This window comes from Hippocampus zosterae, chromosome 2, assembly GCF_025434085.1.
Source record: "Hippocampus zosterae strain Florida chromosome 2, ASM2543408v3, whole genome shotgun sequence".
In the NCBI taxonomy this organism is placed as follows: Eukaryota; Metazoa; Chordata; class Actinopteri; order Syngnathiformes; family Syngnathidae; genus Hippocampus; species Hippocampus zosterae.
This window is the reverse complement of record NC_067452.1, coordinates 39148649-39161594: the sequence shown is the minus strand read 5'-3', so window position 1 is coordinate 39161594 and position 12946 is coordinate 39148649. Positions and strand designations below refer to the sequence as shown.

Genomic DNA, 12946 nt, shown 5'->3' with positions numbered 1-12946 from the left:
ACCGGAGCACCCGGAGAAAACCCACGCAGGCCCGGGGAGGACATGCAAACTCCACACAGGGAGGCCGGAGCTGGAATCGAACCCGGTACCTCTGCACTGTGAAGCCCACGTGCTAACCACTGGACTACCGGGCCGCCCCGCGATTTATCCATTTTGTGTTTATATTGGAGGCTGTAAATTTCCCCAGTGTGGGACAAATAAAGGATATCTTATCTTATCTTATCTTATCTTATCTTAAGGCGCTTCTGTCCTCCATTTCACAAAAAAAAATAAAAATCTGTGCATGGCGCTGTGGGAGAGAGGCTAACAAGCCACTCGAATCCCTATCGCAGTCACCGCTATTTTAAGACCGGCAGTGCAAAAAAAAAGTGTTCACTTCAATAAGTCATGCGTAGCCTTGACAATACATGCGCAGACAAGAGGAGTGCGATTGTTTTGTCCTCATTCGGGACGAGATAATTTGCTGCCTGTGAGCCAGAGGTAAGGCAAGAAGCCTTGTGGGATCCAACTACAGCCAATTTTTTTTTTGTCCCCACGTATATTTTATTTATTTTTTGCTTTGCTCCCCATAATGAAGACAATAAAATCCAAACTCTTCTCCCACAAAATAAAAAACGGTGTGACCTCAAGACAAGGAGTGCACCACGTAAAGGAGGCTGTTTTTTTTTTGTGTGTCTTTTTTTTTTTTTTTTTCTGCACACTCACATCAAGCGCCTCCCGCAGCTCCTCTGCTCCACCTTGGAGGTTGTCGATTTCATCGAGTTTCCGCTCCAGCCGGTCCAGGAAGGCGTTCTCCTGCTTCAGATAGGACAGCAACTCGCACCAACACGCCCAAACCTCCTGCGTCACACGTGGGCCAAAGTTAGAATGATGCTGTTAATGCGCTGATGGAAATTAAAAAAAAAAAAAGATGCAGATGGGGATGCAATCAAAGCGTCTTTTTTGTAATCTCCACTTCAAAAATTCATTCATTCATTCATCTTCCGAGCCGCTTGATCCACACTAGGGTTGCGGGGGGTGCTGGAGCCTATCCCAGCTGTCTTCGGGCAGTAGGCGGGGGACACCCTGAATCGGTCGCCAGCCAATCACAGGGCACACAGAGACGAACAACCATCCACGCTCACACTCACACCCAGGGACAATTTAGAGTGTCCCATCAGCCTGCCATGCATATTTTTGGAATAAGGGAGGAAACCGGAGTACCCGGAGAAAACCCACGCAGGCCCGGGGAGAACATGCAAACTCCACACAGGGAGGCCGGAGCTGGAATCGAACCCGGTACCTCTGTACTGTGAAGCCGACGTGCTAACCACTGGACTACCGGGCCGCCCCACTTCAAAAATGCTGGTTTTTTTTTTTTTTTTTGGTAGCAAATGTACTTTTTTGTTTGTGATGAGCATTTAGGCCTACTGGAGAGTATTTTTTTTTTTTCAGGCAGCACTTGTGGTTGACAAACAGCCATATCTGTTCTCACTTTTTGCTTTAAAGAGTTACAAGAAGAAGAAAAAAGAAAAAAAAATGACCTCCAGAGTTTTGCACTTTCCATCCAGGCGGCTACACAGGCGCTGGTAGTTGACCTTCAGTACATCGAGCTCCGAACGTAGAGCGTCATGAGCAGTGGGCGGGGCCTTGGCGATGAAACTATTCACGCTGTCAGTCAAGAGTTTAACCTTGAGCTCCTTGGAGTGGACTTCCTCCTGGGCTCGCTGGCGGAGAAGACAATGCGGTTTGGGTCAAAGGATGCAGATGTATACGGTGGAGGAGAGGAACAAAAGATGCGACGGCGTCAGCTGAAGAGCGACATCATCAAAACACATCACAATTGACAAAGCCTCGTGCGCTGCGGGGACTGAAGCGGTATCGCCCACACGCACATGCCGAAAGGAGAAAAACTCTGATCAGAGACGGAGAAAGAAGAGAAGGAACGAGAAGTCGCCAGATTTAAAAAAAAATAAAAAATCAAATTTTCACTTTCAACTCTTTCCAGCGAATCTTCTTCAAGGGAGCTGAACGGGAAGCCTTACGGCAGGGGTGTCCAAACTTTTTGCCAAGGGGGCCAGATTTTATGTGGTAAAATGTCGGGGGGCCGACCTTGGCTGACATTCTTTACATTGAACAACAATATTGTTCAACAAATTTTAGTAAGCCAGTCTGTTTCACATTTCCATTTTTATTTTAATTTCAATAATCTTAAGAATTTCTTTTGGTTCATTTGAAACAGGAATTTGAAATATGACATATCAGTCAATATAAACACGGAGTGATGTCTTGTTAACTCGTGAGTGATGCCCTCTAGTGTCTAAATGCTATTACTCATTTAGTGAATGCTATTACTCATTTAGCCACTAGAGGGAAGCAGTACTCTATGAAACATCACTCACCAGTCTACGAGACCTCAGTCAGTGCAACACGTGTTCCATTGCGCCCAACCTGCGGGCCAGGCGGCACTGATTTTATGACGGGGGCCGAGGGCCGGATGAAATTCGACCGCGGGCCGGATTTGGCCCGCGGGCCGGACTTTGGACATGCCTGCCTTACGGGAAGCGGCGCAGCTCTAACACTGCCAAAAATCGACATTACAAGTACACCACATGATGTACTGTATGCTCAGTAAAACAATGCGGCTGGAAAATGGATGCGCTGAAGGGTGTAAGAGACGGAGGCACGAAGCTTTGAGATGCCGTTAGGCGACCTTTCGGCTTTTTAGAACGCCGATATCAATTGATCATGAAGAAGGCAGCATGGTGGATTAATGGTTAGCTTCGGCTGTAGTTTAGAAGGAAGGTGTGAGGTTTGAATCTTTCCTCGGGCTTAACCCTTGGGTCCTTCAAATGAAAAAAAACCTAAGTTACGCATCTTACAATTTTTGTAATGATGTATTTTGTGTTATACAAACATTCTTTTTTTTTTTCAAATACTCAAAATGCTCAGAGACATCTGTGCTATTTGCACATATATAGTTTTTTTAGTTCTTTGGGATTTTTTATTCTTTATTTTTTTCAAAAGGAAAAAATTGTGTCTGGAGGTCCCAACCAAGCCCTACTAACAATCCCGACCGGACGTGATCATGAAAAATGCGTTGGTTTGAAGCCTCCTGCAAAAAGGCAAACTCATTTGCGATTCTCTGGCGCCACCTAAAAGTTGCACAATTGGAATGACCTCAACCCAACAATGTGGCATGCATACGTCTGTCCAAGCGAAAACAAAGCGATTGACACAAAAATCGCATGAAATGCATGTTTACACGTTAGGTTTACGATGCATTCAAAAATCTGAATTATAATGGGTCTCTATGGTGCAAAATATGTAAATTGTGAAGATTACAGAATCAAAACCTTTTTTATTATTGCTGCAATGCCTGAGAATTATCAGCCGGTGACGTCATGAAATGTAGGCCATTTTAGAACCCCCCCATACGTTTCAGTCCTCTCGGTTTTCTGAAATGTTACATTCATTGTTCTGTCTGTTCTTCTGCGGGTTCTCTCTAAATAATTTGAGCCTGCGAATAACCGCTGGACAATGTAACCAAGCGGCAGATACGTGGCAAGAGAGGCGTCTTTCTTACACGCTAAGCTAAAGGCGACACAATGCAGCTAATGAGCCTGTTGCTAGCCAACGTCCGGTTTCTCGACAACAAGATGAGCCGAGGGTATACAGAAGACTTTCAGGCGGTGGGGAGAAAAATAAATAAAATACTGCTCAACGCACAATGAAGTGGTGATGGTAAAGGGCGGAGCATTTTATCTATCAAGGGAGCTCAGTGTTGTTCTCACTACGAATTATCAACGCTAATGGGTATAGCATTCGCTCAACTGCATGACATCATCGATAAACACGAGAGACTTTATGCAGCAGATTTTCACCATTGCAACTTCTCAAAAACTCCAACTGTGGACCGACAGTATTTTCTTGATTTAAATTTTTTTTTTTAACCACGGTATAGAAAATCGTGAATATTCTTTCCGAATAAGTCGAATTTGCAACTGCCCAAACACGAATATGCAGGGGTCCACATCCATCCATTTTCTGATCCACTTATCCTCACAAGGGTTGCGGGGGGTGCTGGAGCCTATCCCAGTTGTCTTCGGGCAGTAGGCGGGGTCACCCTCAACCGGTTGCCAGCCAATCGCAGGGCACACTCACAGTCAAACTTCGGGACAATTTAGCGTGTTCTATTCAGCTGCCATGCATGTTTTTGGAATGTGGGAGGAAACCGGAATACCCGTAGAAAACCCACGCAGGCCAGGGCACACTCACAGTCAAACTTAGGGACAATTTAGCGTGTTCTATTCAGCTGCCATGCATGTTTTTGGAATGTGGGAGGAAACCGGAATACCCGGAGAAAACCCACGCAGGCACGGGGAGAACATGCAAACTCCACTCAGGAAAGCCGGAATTGAACCCTGCGCATCTGCACGGTGAGGCTGACGCACTAGCCAGTCGACCACCACGCAGTGGTCCACTGGATATTCCCAATCAGAAAACAAGATTGCGTTCGACGGGTTTGACTTCATAGTATTACACAAAAGGTCCCACATACTTTGAGCTCTTCCACAGCTTTGCGAAGTTCTTCGGGTGTTTTGTAAGTGAAGTCTCTCTCCAGGTAGTCTTCCTCAGCCTGGTTGATCCACTCCTGCATCTCCTGCATCTCCTTCCTGAGGGCCATGGTCTTATCCAGGCCACCTTTCAGAGCCGACTTCTTTGCATAAGCCTTTTTAACGGGAAAATCGCATGAAGACCAACGAAAGCGGCGAGTTGGAAGCGCGGAAGATGTACACGCACCTGTTTGCAAACGTTCTCCCATTGGGCATTCAGGTCATCCAGCTCCTTCTGAATGTGAATGGCAAAAGGGGGCTCCGCCTCCTTCTTCAACTGCAGGCCCACTTCGTTGATTCCATTGACGCTTGGCTGGATGGTGTGGATGTCGTTCACCAAGGCCTGGCCGAGCAGTCGTGACAATTTTGCTCAGCGTGTAAGCGGAATCATTCACGAAGGGCGGCGGCAATGCCGCTGCTCACCGTGCATTGTTCCAGCTGTTTCTCCAGTGCTTCCGAGTCTCCGAGAGCGGGCCATTCCTCATTCAGGAAGACATCCACATCCGCCATCCACTTCTTTAACGTCTTCACATCATTCTGAAGGAAACGGGCTCGGTTATGTGACGGCGGAAAAAGCCAAGCGGCCTTAATCAACTCGTGAGATAGCGGCTTGGCAAGCGATTGAAACGTTAGCGCAACATCAGCAGAGGTAATAGTAAGATCTTTGTTTTCACTAGTAAGACCATCGCACAAGTAGAATGACTATATCGCACTAGCATAGCATTTTTTTTCGCCATGACTGTCGTTGACGACAGTCAGACAAATTTGCGCTGGACTCAAACAATCGGAGCGCGCTAGCAAAACAACTACACGTTACTAGCGAGGCAAAAAGTGTGCACAACATGACAACCGCCTGCGACGGGTACAGCGAGTGACATCACCAAATTCTATTTGGAACCGTGAGTCGCCGCTTGGAATTGAAGTGGATTTCCTTGGGACAGGAGAAGTGAACCATGGCTCCTCTCAGCTTGGCAATTTAAATGAAGACGCTAAGCTGTTCGATAAATTTAACTGGGAGTCGCGGCTTGGAGTTTGAAGCGGATTACGTGGGACAGGAGAAGTGAACTAATCTTTTTTCGTCAATGGATGCTACAGCTTCTTGTTGACTTTGAAACTTAGCTTGTAGCCGACGTGTGCACATTTTGAGCATGACGTCTCTGATCCACTGGTTAAAGGACACTTTGATTCTCTCCTCTTTCATCTCAAACTGCTTCAAACAACAAAGCGTGGGACGGAAAAGTGGTTCGGACTGCACGACTGTCCGTGTTTTATGTTATGTGTTGTGTTTATTATTTTACTTTATGTTAACTGTTTTGTAAAGCGCTTTGTTACAGCTGCCGCTGTTGTGAAAGCGCTATATAAATCAGCATGTATTGTATTGTATTGTACTGTCCCTCCTGGAGTGACGTACAATTTTACGAGTTAACTTTGAGCACATACCGTATTTTTCGGATTATTAATCACAGTTTTTTTTTCATAGTTTGGCCAGGGGTGCGGCTTATACTGTGGTGCGACTGTATGTGTGAAATTATTAAATCATTTCACATGTTATTTTCACACCAAACCACAAGAGGGCGTTCTAGGCGCGTGTTGATACATTGACAATGAGTGACGTAAGCGATGTAGAATTGGAAGCGCCGCATCTTCTACCTCCAGAGTTGGCAGACTTGTTTCAAACAGACACCGAGGATGAAGATTTCATTGGATTTTGTGATTTGGAGAGACACTGATGGTTTGGTAAACTTGTTAGCATGTTCTTTATGCAATAAAGTTTTCGGGTTGAGTGAACGCTGCCGCGTTTTGGCTGCCGCTGCTTGCTCAACCCGTATTGTTTTGTGTTTTTTGTTATTGTAAAGTGTCCTCGGGTGTCTTGAAAGGCGCTTATAAATAAAATGTATTATTATTATTAATAGTTATCTGAATAAGTCTCAATATGTTACGTGGACAGACCAGGTTGTATATGCATCACATGCGTAACGTTAGCTTGTAACATACTTATTAAGCCTGTTGTTCTCTCTTTTTATTTTTATTTGCCTTTCATGACGACATGTCTGTTCTTGGGATTGAATTTCGTCACATAAATTTCCCCCCAAAATGCGACTTACACTCCAGTGCGACTTATGTAGGTTTTTTTTCTTCTTTATTATGCATCTTATGGCCTCTGCGACTTATACTAAGGAGCGACTTATAGTCCAGAAAATACGGTATATGGATGTCAAGCTTTTGCCCTGACTGCTTGCTTGAAACACACAATTTCGCTGATTGGGTATGTGTGTTCCGTTCTCACCTCAAACTGAACGAGTTTGTCCATGAGCTCTTTGATTGTCTTGCTGTTATCTGTCAACATGGTGCCGAGTCGCCGCCAGCGTGCCATGATGTTTTCCATCTCACCGTGATACCTGAGGGGAAAAAAAAAAAAACATTGGTAAATTTTATTTGTATTTGACATCCTGTTTTTTGCAGTCCATTTGGTTTTAGAGGCATTTGGAAATCCAAGCAGATTTCCTCTGAGAAACGTTTACTTCTGGCAGATTTCGGGCGGAGCTTTCTGGAAGACCTGCTCCACAGCAGATGTCAGGTAGTCCACTTGCCCCTGGTGACTAGTGAGCGCCACCTGCAGTGCCTGGGGAAGCCAGATGGAGGAGGAAAACCGTTTTGTCTCAACACCATATCAAGTCGTGCTTGTTACAAATAGTGGTGACTGTCCATCAGAGTAAAAATGACATTTTTCTAAAAACAATTTGATAGAATTTGAATGCAGAGAGTCAAGTCAAGTCAAGTCAAGAGTATTTCTCGAGCACTTTCAAACAGCCATCGCTGCATACAAAGTGCTGTACACGGAGCGATTTAACATACACAATAAACAGTAAGACGAATCGGTAATCAAGGCGGTAGAAAGCACCAAGCAGTAAAATCAAGAACAAATCTTAAGTCACGCTGAGTCGAACGCCAAAGAATACAAGTGAGTTTTGAAGATTTAAAGATGCCCGACCAAAATGCTCCGTTAGCACATCGTATATACTTCACATTTTCCCCTTTTTCGACATTGTGGCAAAGTGCCGCACAATCCGACGTATAAATAAAGCTCATGTCGTTTTCTTGATAGTTCTGACATCTTGTTGACGTGAAGAGTGGAGTGGAGACAGCAGATATTGTGACCATTACCAGGGACTGTTTTGTTCCGCCGGGAGTTTGCTCATCCGTCTCTTGTAATTACAGCATTGCAGACAAGACACACAAAGCGAGACAAGCGAGGCGGCCGGCTTGCCGCATCTTGAGCAGACAGTCGGCGACACCGATTTTCACACGTATTTTCGCTTAAAGCAGACATAGAGTATTATGCATATTGTCTAACCAAGCGTGGATTTTGCTGCATACGAGATTGACTCGGTTGTTTCATTTCACACTTGACGGGTGGGCGGGCACTCCAGAGACCCGGCTACTTGTACTCGAGCTCGGGAGAAGTCAGTATTCCATCGTATGTGGTTGGGAAATGTTTTGTAAAAATTGCTGATCGGTATTTTCATACAAAGGCTTTTGTTTTTGTTTTGTTTTTTCCCTGAATTGATGGGTACATGGGCGGCCCGGTAGTCCAGTGGTTAGCACGTCGGCTTCACAGTGCAGAGGTACCGGGTTCGATTCCAGCTGCGGCCTCCCTGTGTGGAGTTTGCATGTTCTCCCCGGGCCTGCGTGGGTTTTCTCCGGGTGCTCCGGTTTCCTCCCACATTCTAAAAACATGCGTGGCATGATTGAACACTCTAAAATCTCCCTAGGTGTGAGTGTGAGTGTGAATGGTTGTTCGTTTCTGTGTGCCCTGCGATTGGCTGGCGACCGATTCAGGGTGTCCCCCACCTACTGCCCGAAGACAGCTGGGATAGGCTCCAGCACCCCCCGCGACCCTAGTGAGGATCAAGCGGCTCGGAAGATGAATGAAAAAGGATGAATGATGGGTACAAATAATTCCATGAATAACATTTCTCTCAAATTCCTGTTGATGTGTGTTTTCCCTGAAAACGTACATGTACGGCTAATGAAAGACTCTAAATTGCCGAAGGTTGTTTGTTTTACTATTTGTAACCCCGCACATAAGTGTCAGTGGTAGAAAACGAACGGATGGATGGATGGTGAGCCGAGGATTCACTCTAATCCTGTTGTGCGCCCTCAAAAATGAATTCAAATTCAAAATACAGTCATCATGTCATTCTAATGGGCATATCGGCATGGCATCAGTAAATCTGAGAAAGTACAATACATTCACTCCCAATCATACGTCTCAAAGTCATGACATTTTGCCTTTCCTTCCACATCTTCTCAACCTTCAGTGAAATTGAGAAAGGAAAAGCGCTTGTAATGAATTATTTGTATACATGAAATCTATCACCGTACCTCCATGTCCTGCAATCTCTGCTCCATAATAGGATACTCGGTAACAGCTGTGGATGGAATCGCCAGTTTGGCCTCACATTCCTGTAACCACGCTAAGAGCGTGAAGATCGTCTCCTTATAACGTGCCGGGGGCAAGCTCTCCAAAACTGGATGAGCAAAAAAAAAAAAAGGAGAAGGCAGTCAGACAATAAATATGCTCAAGCTGATGAGTTCCTGCCACGTGCTGACTCAATAAAATGTAATCGTTCTCTGCCAAATGGGACATCCATGCAGTTTCAATTGGTTAACAGTCATACACGTTGCTGCCAACAAATGCTTCTTTGCTCAAAACTGTTTGATAGAGTGAAACTCCTCTACAACGAAAATATCCCCTAGTGTGAAAAAGGTTTCATGCATGAAAGCCATTCTCACTTTTCTGCTCCCCCCACGGCGAAAAGTCCCCAGTTTGCTACAAGCTACAAGAGTTAGCATGTCAACAAATGGTGAAGTAGAACCACTGATACCATGAAGCTGCAATATTTTGACTGTCAGAATCTGATACCGTCCGCTGAACACTTGGAACTATGACAAACCCTACTGGGTATTTAACATTTATTTTGTGAATGCAAACACTTTGTTTTTTATTTTTTTCTTCTTTCTACCCACAGTCTTGCTGCTGTAGACTATATGCTCAAACTGATGAGTTCCTGCCACGTGCTGACTCAATGAAATGTCATCTTTCTCTGCCAAATGGGACATCCATGTGCTTAGCCAAATGCTTCCGGCCAGAGAACATGATCATGCGATGGATGGCGCAGTTTCGATTGGTTAACAGTCATACACGTTGCTGCCAACAAATGCTTCTTTGCTCAAAACTGTTTGATAGAGTGAAACTCCTCTACAGCGAAAATATCCCCTAGTGTGAAAAAGGTTTCATGCATGAAAGCCATTCTCACTTTTCTGCTCCCCCCACGGCGAAAAATCCCCAGTTTGCCACCAGCTACAAGAGTTAGCATGTCAACAATCGGTGAAGTAGAACCACTGATACCATGAAGCTGCAATATTTTGACTGTCAGAATCTGATACCGTCCGCTGCCCATTTGGAACTATGACAAATCCTACAGGGTATTTAACATTTATTTTGGGAATACAAACACTTTGTTTTTATTTTTTCTTCTTTCTACCCACAGTCTTGGACGAATAAAGGATATCTTATGAACTGTAGGCTAGGCTAGGTTTAAGGTTCGGTTTCTTGTCAGAACTTTTTACAAATGTGAATACACGTAGCATGCTAGCAGTTATTCTGCAGTTCTCTCTGATGAAGAAACGATCTCCACAACCTTACATGTTCATTGTGTGTTGTGATTTTTCTAAACTCCTCCACGGATAACGCTTAGCCCGAAATTATTTGCGCCACCGACAAAATTCGATTGACCATTTATCATGCGTTTGCTGCTGTTGGCCAAAATACACATCCAAAACAGTTTGCAATACTTGGATCCATCTGAATGACACATATTTGTTGAGGGCAAAAGTCTCACTTAGCTGAAGCTGCCTCTCCCTCGCCCTCAGGTCCTCCAGAACCTTGTGGTAGTGTTCTTTGAAGACGATGATGTCTGCATCCAGGAAGGCCGACGCGCCCTCCTCCCCGTCTTTCTCCCTCTTCAGCTCCTTCAAACGTTTATCTAAAAGCTCCACTTGTGGTTGTAGAGAAGTCAGACGGGCCACTTCCTCCTGCGCGATAGAGAGACAACGGTTAGCTATTGGCTTCTCGATTCCTGAGTTCCACTCAGTTGGCTTTATGTTAAATCCATTTTTGTGGAAATGTTTTAAATAAAGGCCCCCGATGCTAATAAACTGGTAGCCAAGCAAGAAATTGGAGTGCAAAAAAAAAAAAAGTTCTGAGAGGTTTTCTGGACCTTAAACTAAACAGAGATTAAAAGAAAGTAATCAGAGAGGAAAGAAAGAAAGTACGATAGAATGAAAGGAAGAAGGGAAAGATGCAAAGGAAGGAAGGGAGCAAAGAAAGAAAAACAGACAAATAGGCATAAAAACGGTGGAATGGAAGAATGAAAGAAAGAAAAGCAGAGCGGTTATATGAAGGGCATCCAAACAAAATTAAACATGAAAGGATCACAGAATGGGGAAGGAAATGACAACTAACCATTCAATGGCAACGGAGGCACAGAAGGTGCGCTTTATTAAAATAAGAAACAGGCATACTCACAGAAAAGTACTGAGACACATTGACGCATGGGAGCGGGAGGAAATGAAAAAGAAATTCAAATATGACAGGTAAGAAAAAGCCAAATGAAAAGAGGGGAGTGGCACAGTTGCGCATGTGAATCGCACAGTCAAAAATGTCTAGAGCATGCATGAAAAGTCTACACACCCCTGTTTTTGTCATCCAAGAAAAAAAATTAGACCAAAAAAAAACTTTTGCACCATCGATGTGCTCGCTGTGAACTCTGGTCCCTTCACCAAAAGCAGCAGAAAGGCTTCAAATTATCTCACGCCACTCACAGTTCAGAAAATTTAATATTTTGTATTTGCTATCCGTGATCTGAATGCTAACATATGATGCAAAACGCTATAGCTTCAATAGTTGCGGTTTTAAATCAACACATCGACGGACAATATAACAATACTTAAAGGCATATATTCTTTATCCTCTGCAATTTGTATGGTGGCTGTGAACTCGTCACCAAAAGCAGCAGAAAGGCTTCAAATTATCTCACGCCACTCCCAGTTCAGAAAATTAAATATTTTGTATTTGCTATCCGCGAGCTGAATGCTAACATATGATGCAAAACGCTATAGCTTCAATAGTTGCGGTTTTAAATCAACACATCGATGGACAATATAACAATACTTAAAGGCATATATTCTTTATCCTCTGCAATTTGTATGGTGGCTGTGAACTCGTCACCAAAAGCAGCAGAAAGGCTTCAAATTATCTCACGCCACTCCCAGTTCAGAATATTTAATATTTTGTATTTGCTATCCGTGATCTGAATGCTAACATATGATGCAAAACGCTATAGCATCAATAGTTGCGGTTTTAAATCAACACATCGACGGACAATATAACAATACTTAAAGGCATATATTCTTTATCCTCTGCAAAGAATGAGTACTATTTCGGTAGTTTACCGAGGCACTTAGTAGTTGTGAAAGTATTGGTTTGTGTGTTGGTCAAGTCACATATAACGGAATATATTTCATTCTTAACATTCTATTGAAACAACATTGTAGAGAGCCATTTTTCCTGACAAAATACACAACACCTATAACAGTGTAGTTACACGAGGACCTGCATGCATGAGTGTGACCGCGTGTGACAATGATTGCGGGGATGGGGAACCACTGACTCACTCTGCATCGGTCCAGTTGCACCCTGAGCGCCTCGGGTTCTGGTGACGGTGGCAGCTGAACCTTGAGCCAGTTCTCACTGAAATCCACTGCCTGCACACACTGCTCGTACAAGCTGTAGAATGCCAGCACCTGTACACAGACACACACACACACACACAAGTTCAAATAAGGAAGCCTCGCTTTAATTCTCAGGAGACAAGAAAAAGCTGGGCTCCATCTGTCTGGGCTCACAAACTATTTTCTTGATATGTCAGCGGCGGTGAACTCATTCTCTACCCGCATTGGCCTCAGATTGAGTCTTGACACACCGGACCTCATCAATTCAAGGCAGTGTGGAAGGCTTGGTTAGAAACACTCGCGTGAAGAGAAGAATCCATTATGGAATCCGCTTATTCTCACAAGGGTTGCGAGCCTATTGCTTATTGCTTGTGCTAGAAAGCTTAGCACCGGGGTCCGGTTTGACCTTTGACCATTGCTAAATTAGCTTACTTCCCTCACGTTTTGATGCAAGATGTGATATTGAAAAAAAAAAAAAAACGAACTGTAATTGTAAATGTAACTGCCTTAGCAGGCTCAGACTCCCGGGGGTTTGAAATAAATCCTAATGTATG

At 44.2% G+C, this 12946-nt stretch overlaps 1 protein-coding gene across 15 annotated transcripts in view; it reads right to left on the bottom strand.

Annotated features, from left to right (window-relative positions):
• The window catches only part of dmd (dystrophin), a 173131-nt gene that overhangs the window by 78024 nt on the left and 82161 nt on the right, over positions 1–12946 (bottom strand). For all 15 annotated transcript variants that reach the window (XM_052059060.1, XM_052059062.1, XM_052059065.1 and 12 more), the window contains 10 exons: positions 12336–12464; positions 10502–10694; positions 8982–9127; positions 7118–7218; positions 6883–6994; positions 5019–5132; positions 4783–4938; positions 4541–4711; positions 1524–1706; positions 706–840 (listed from right to left, as the gene is read on the bottom strand). In XM_052059060.1, coding sequence (XP_051915020.1) covers positions 706–840; positions 1524–1706; positions 4541–4711; positions 4783–4938; positions 5019–5132; positions 6883–6994; positions 7118–7218; positions 8982–9127; positions 10502–10694; positions 12336–12464 — 1440 coding nt within the window. The remainder of the gene's footprint in view (positions 1–705; positions 841–1523; positions 1707–4540; positions 4712–4782; positions 4939–5018; positions 5133–6882; positions 6995–7117; positions 7219–8981; positions 9128–10501; positions 10695–12335; positions 12465–12946) is intronic.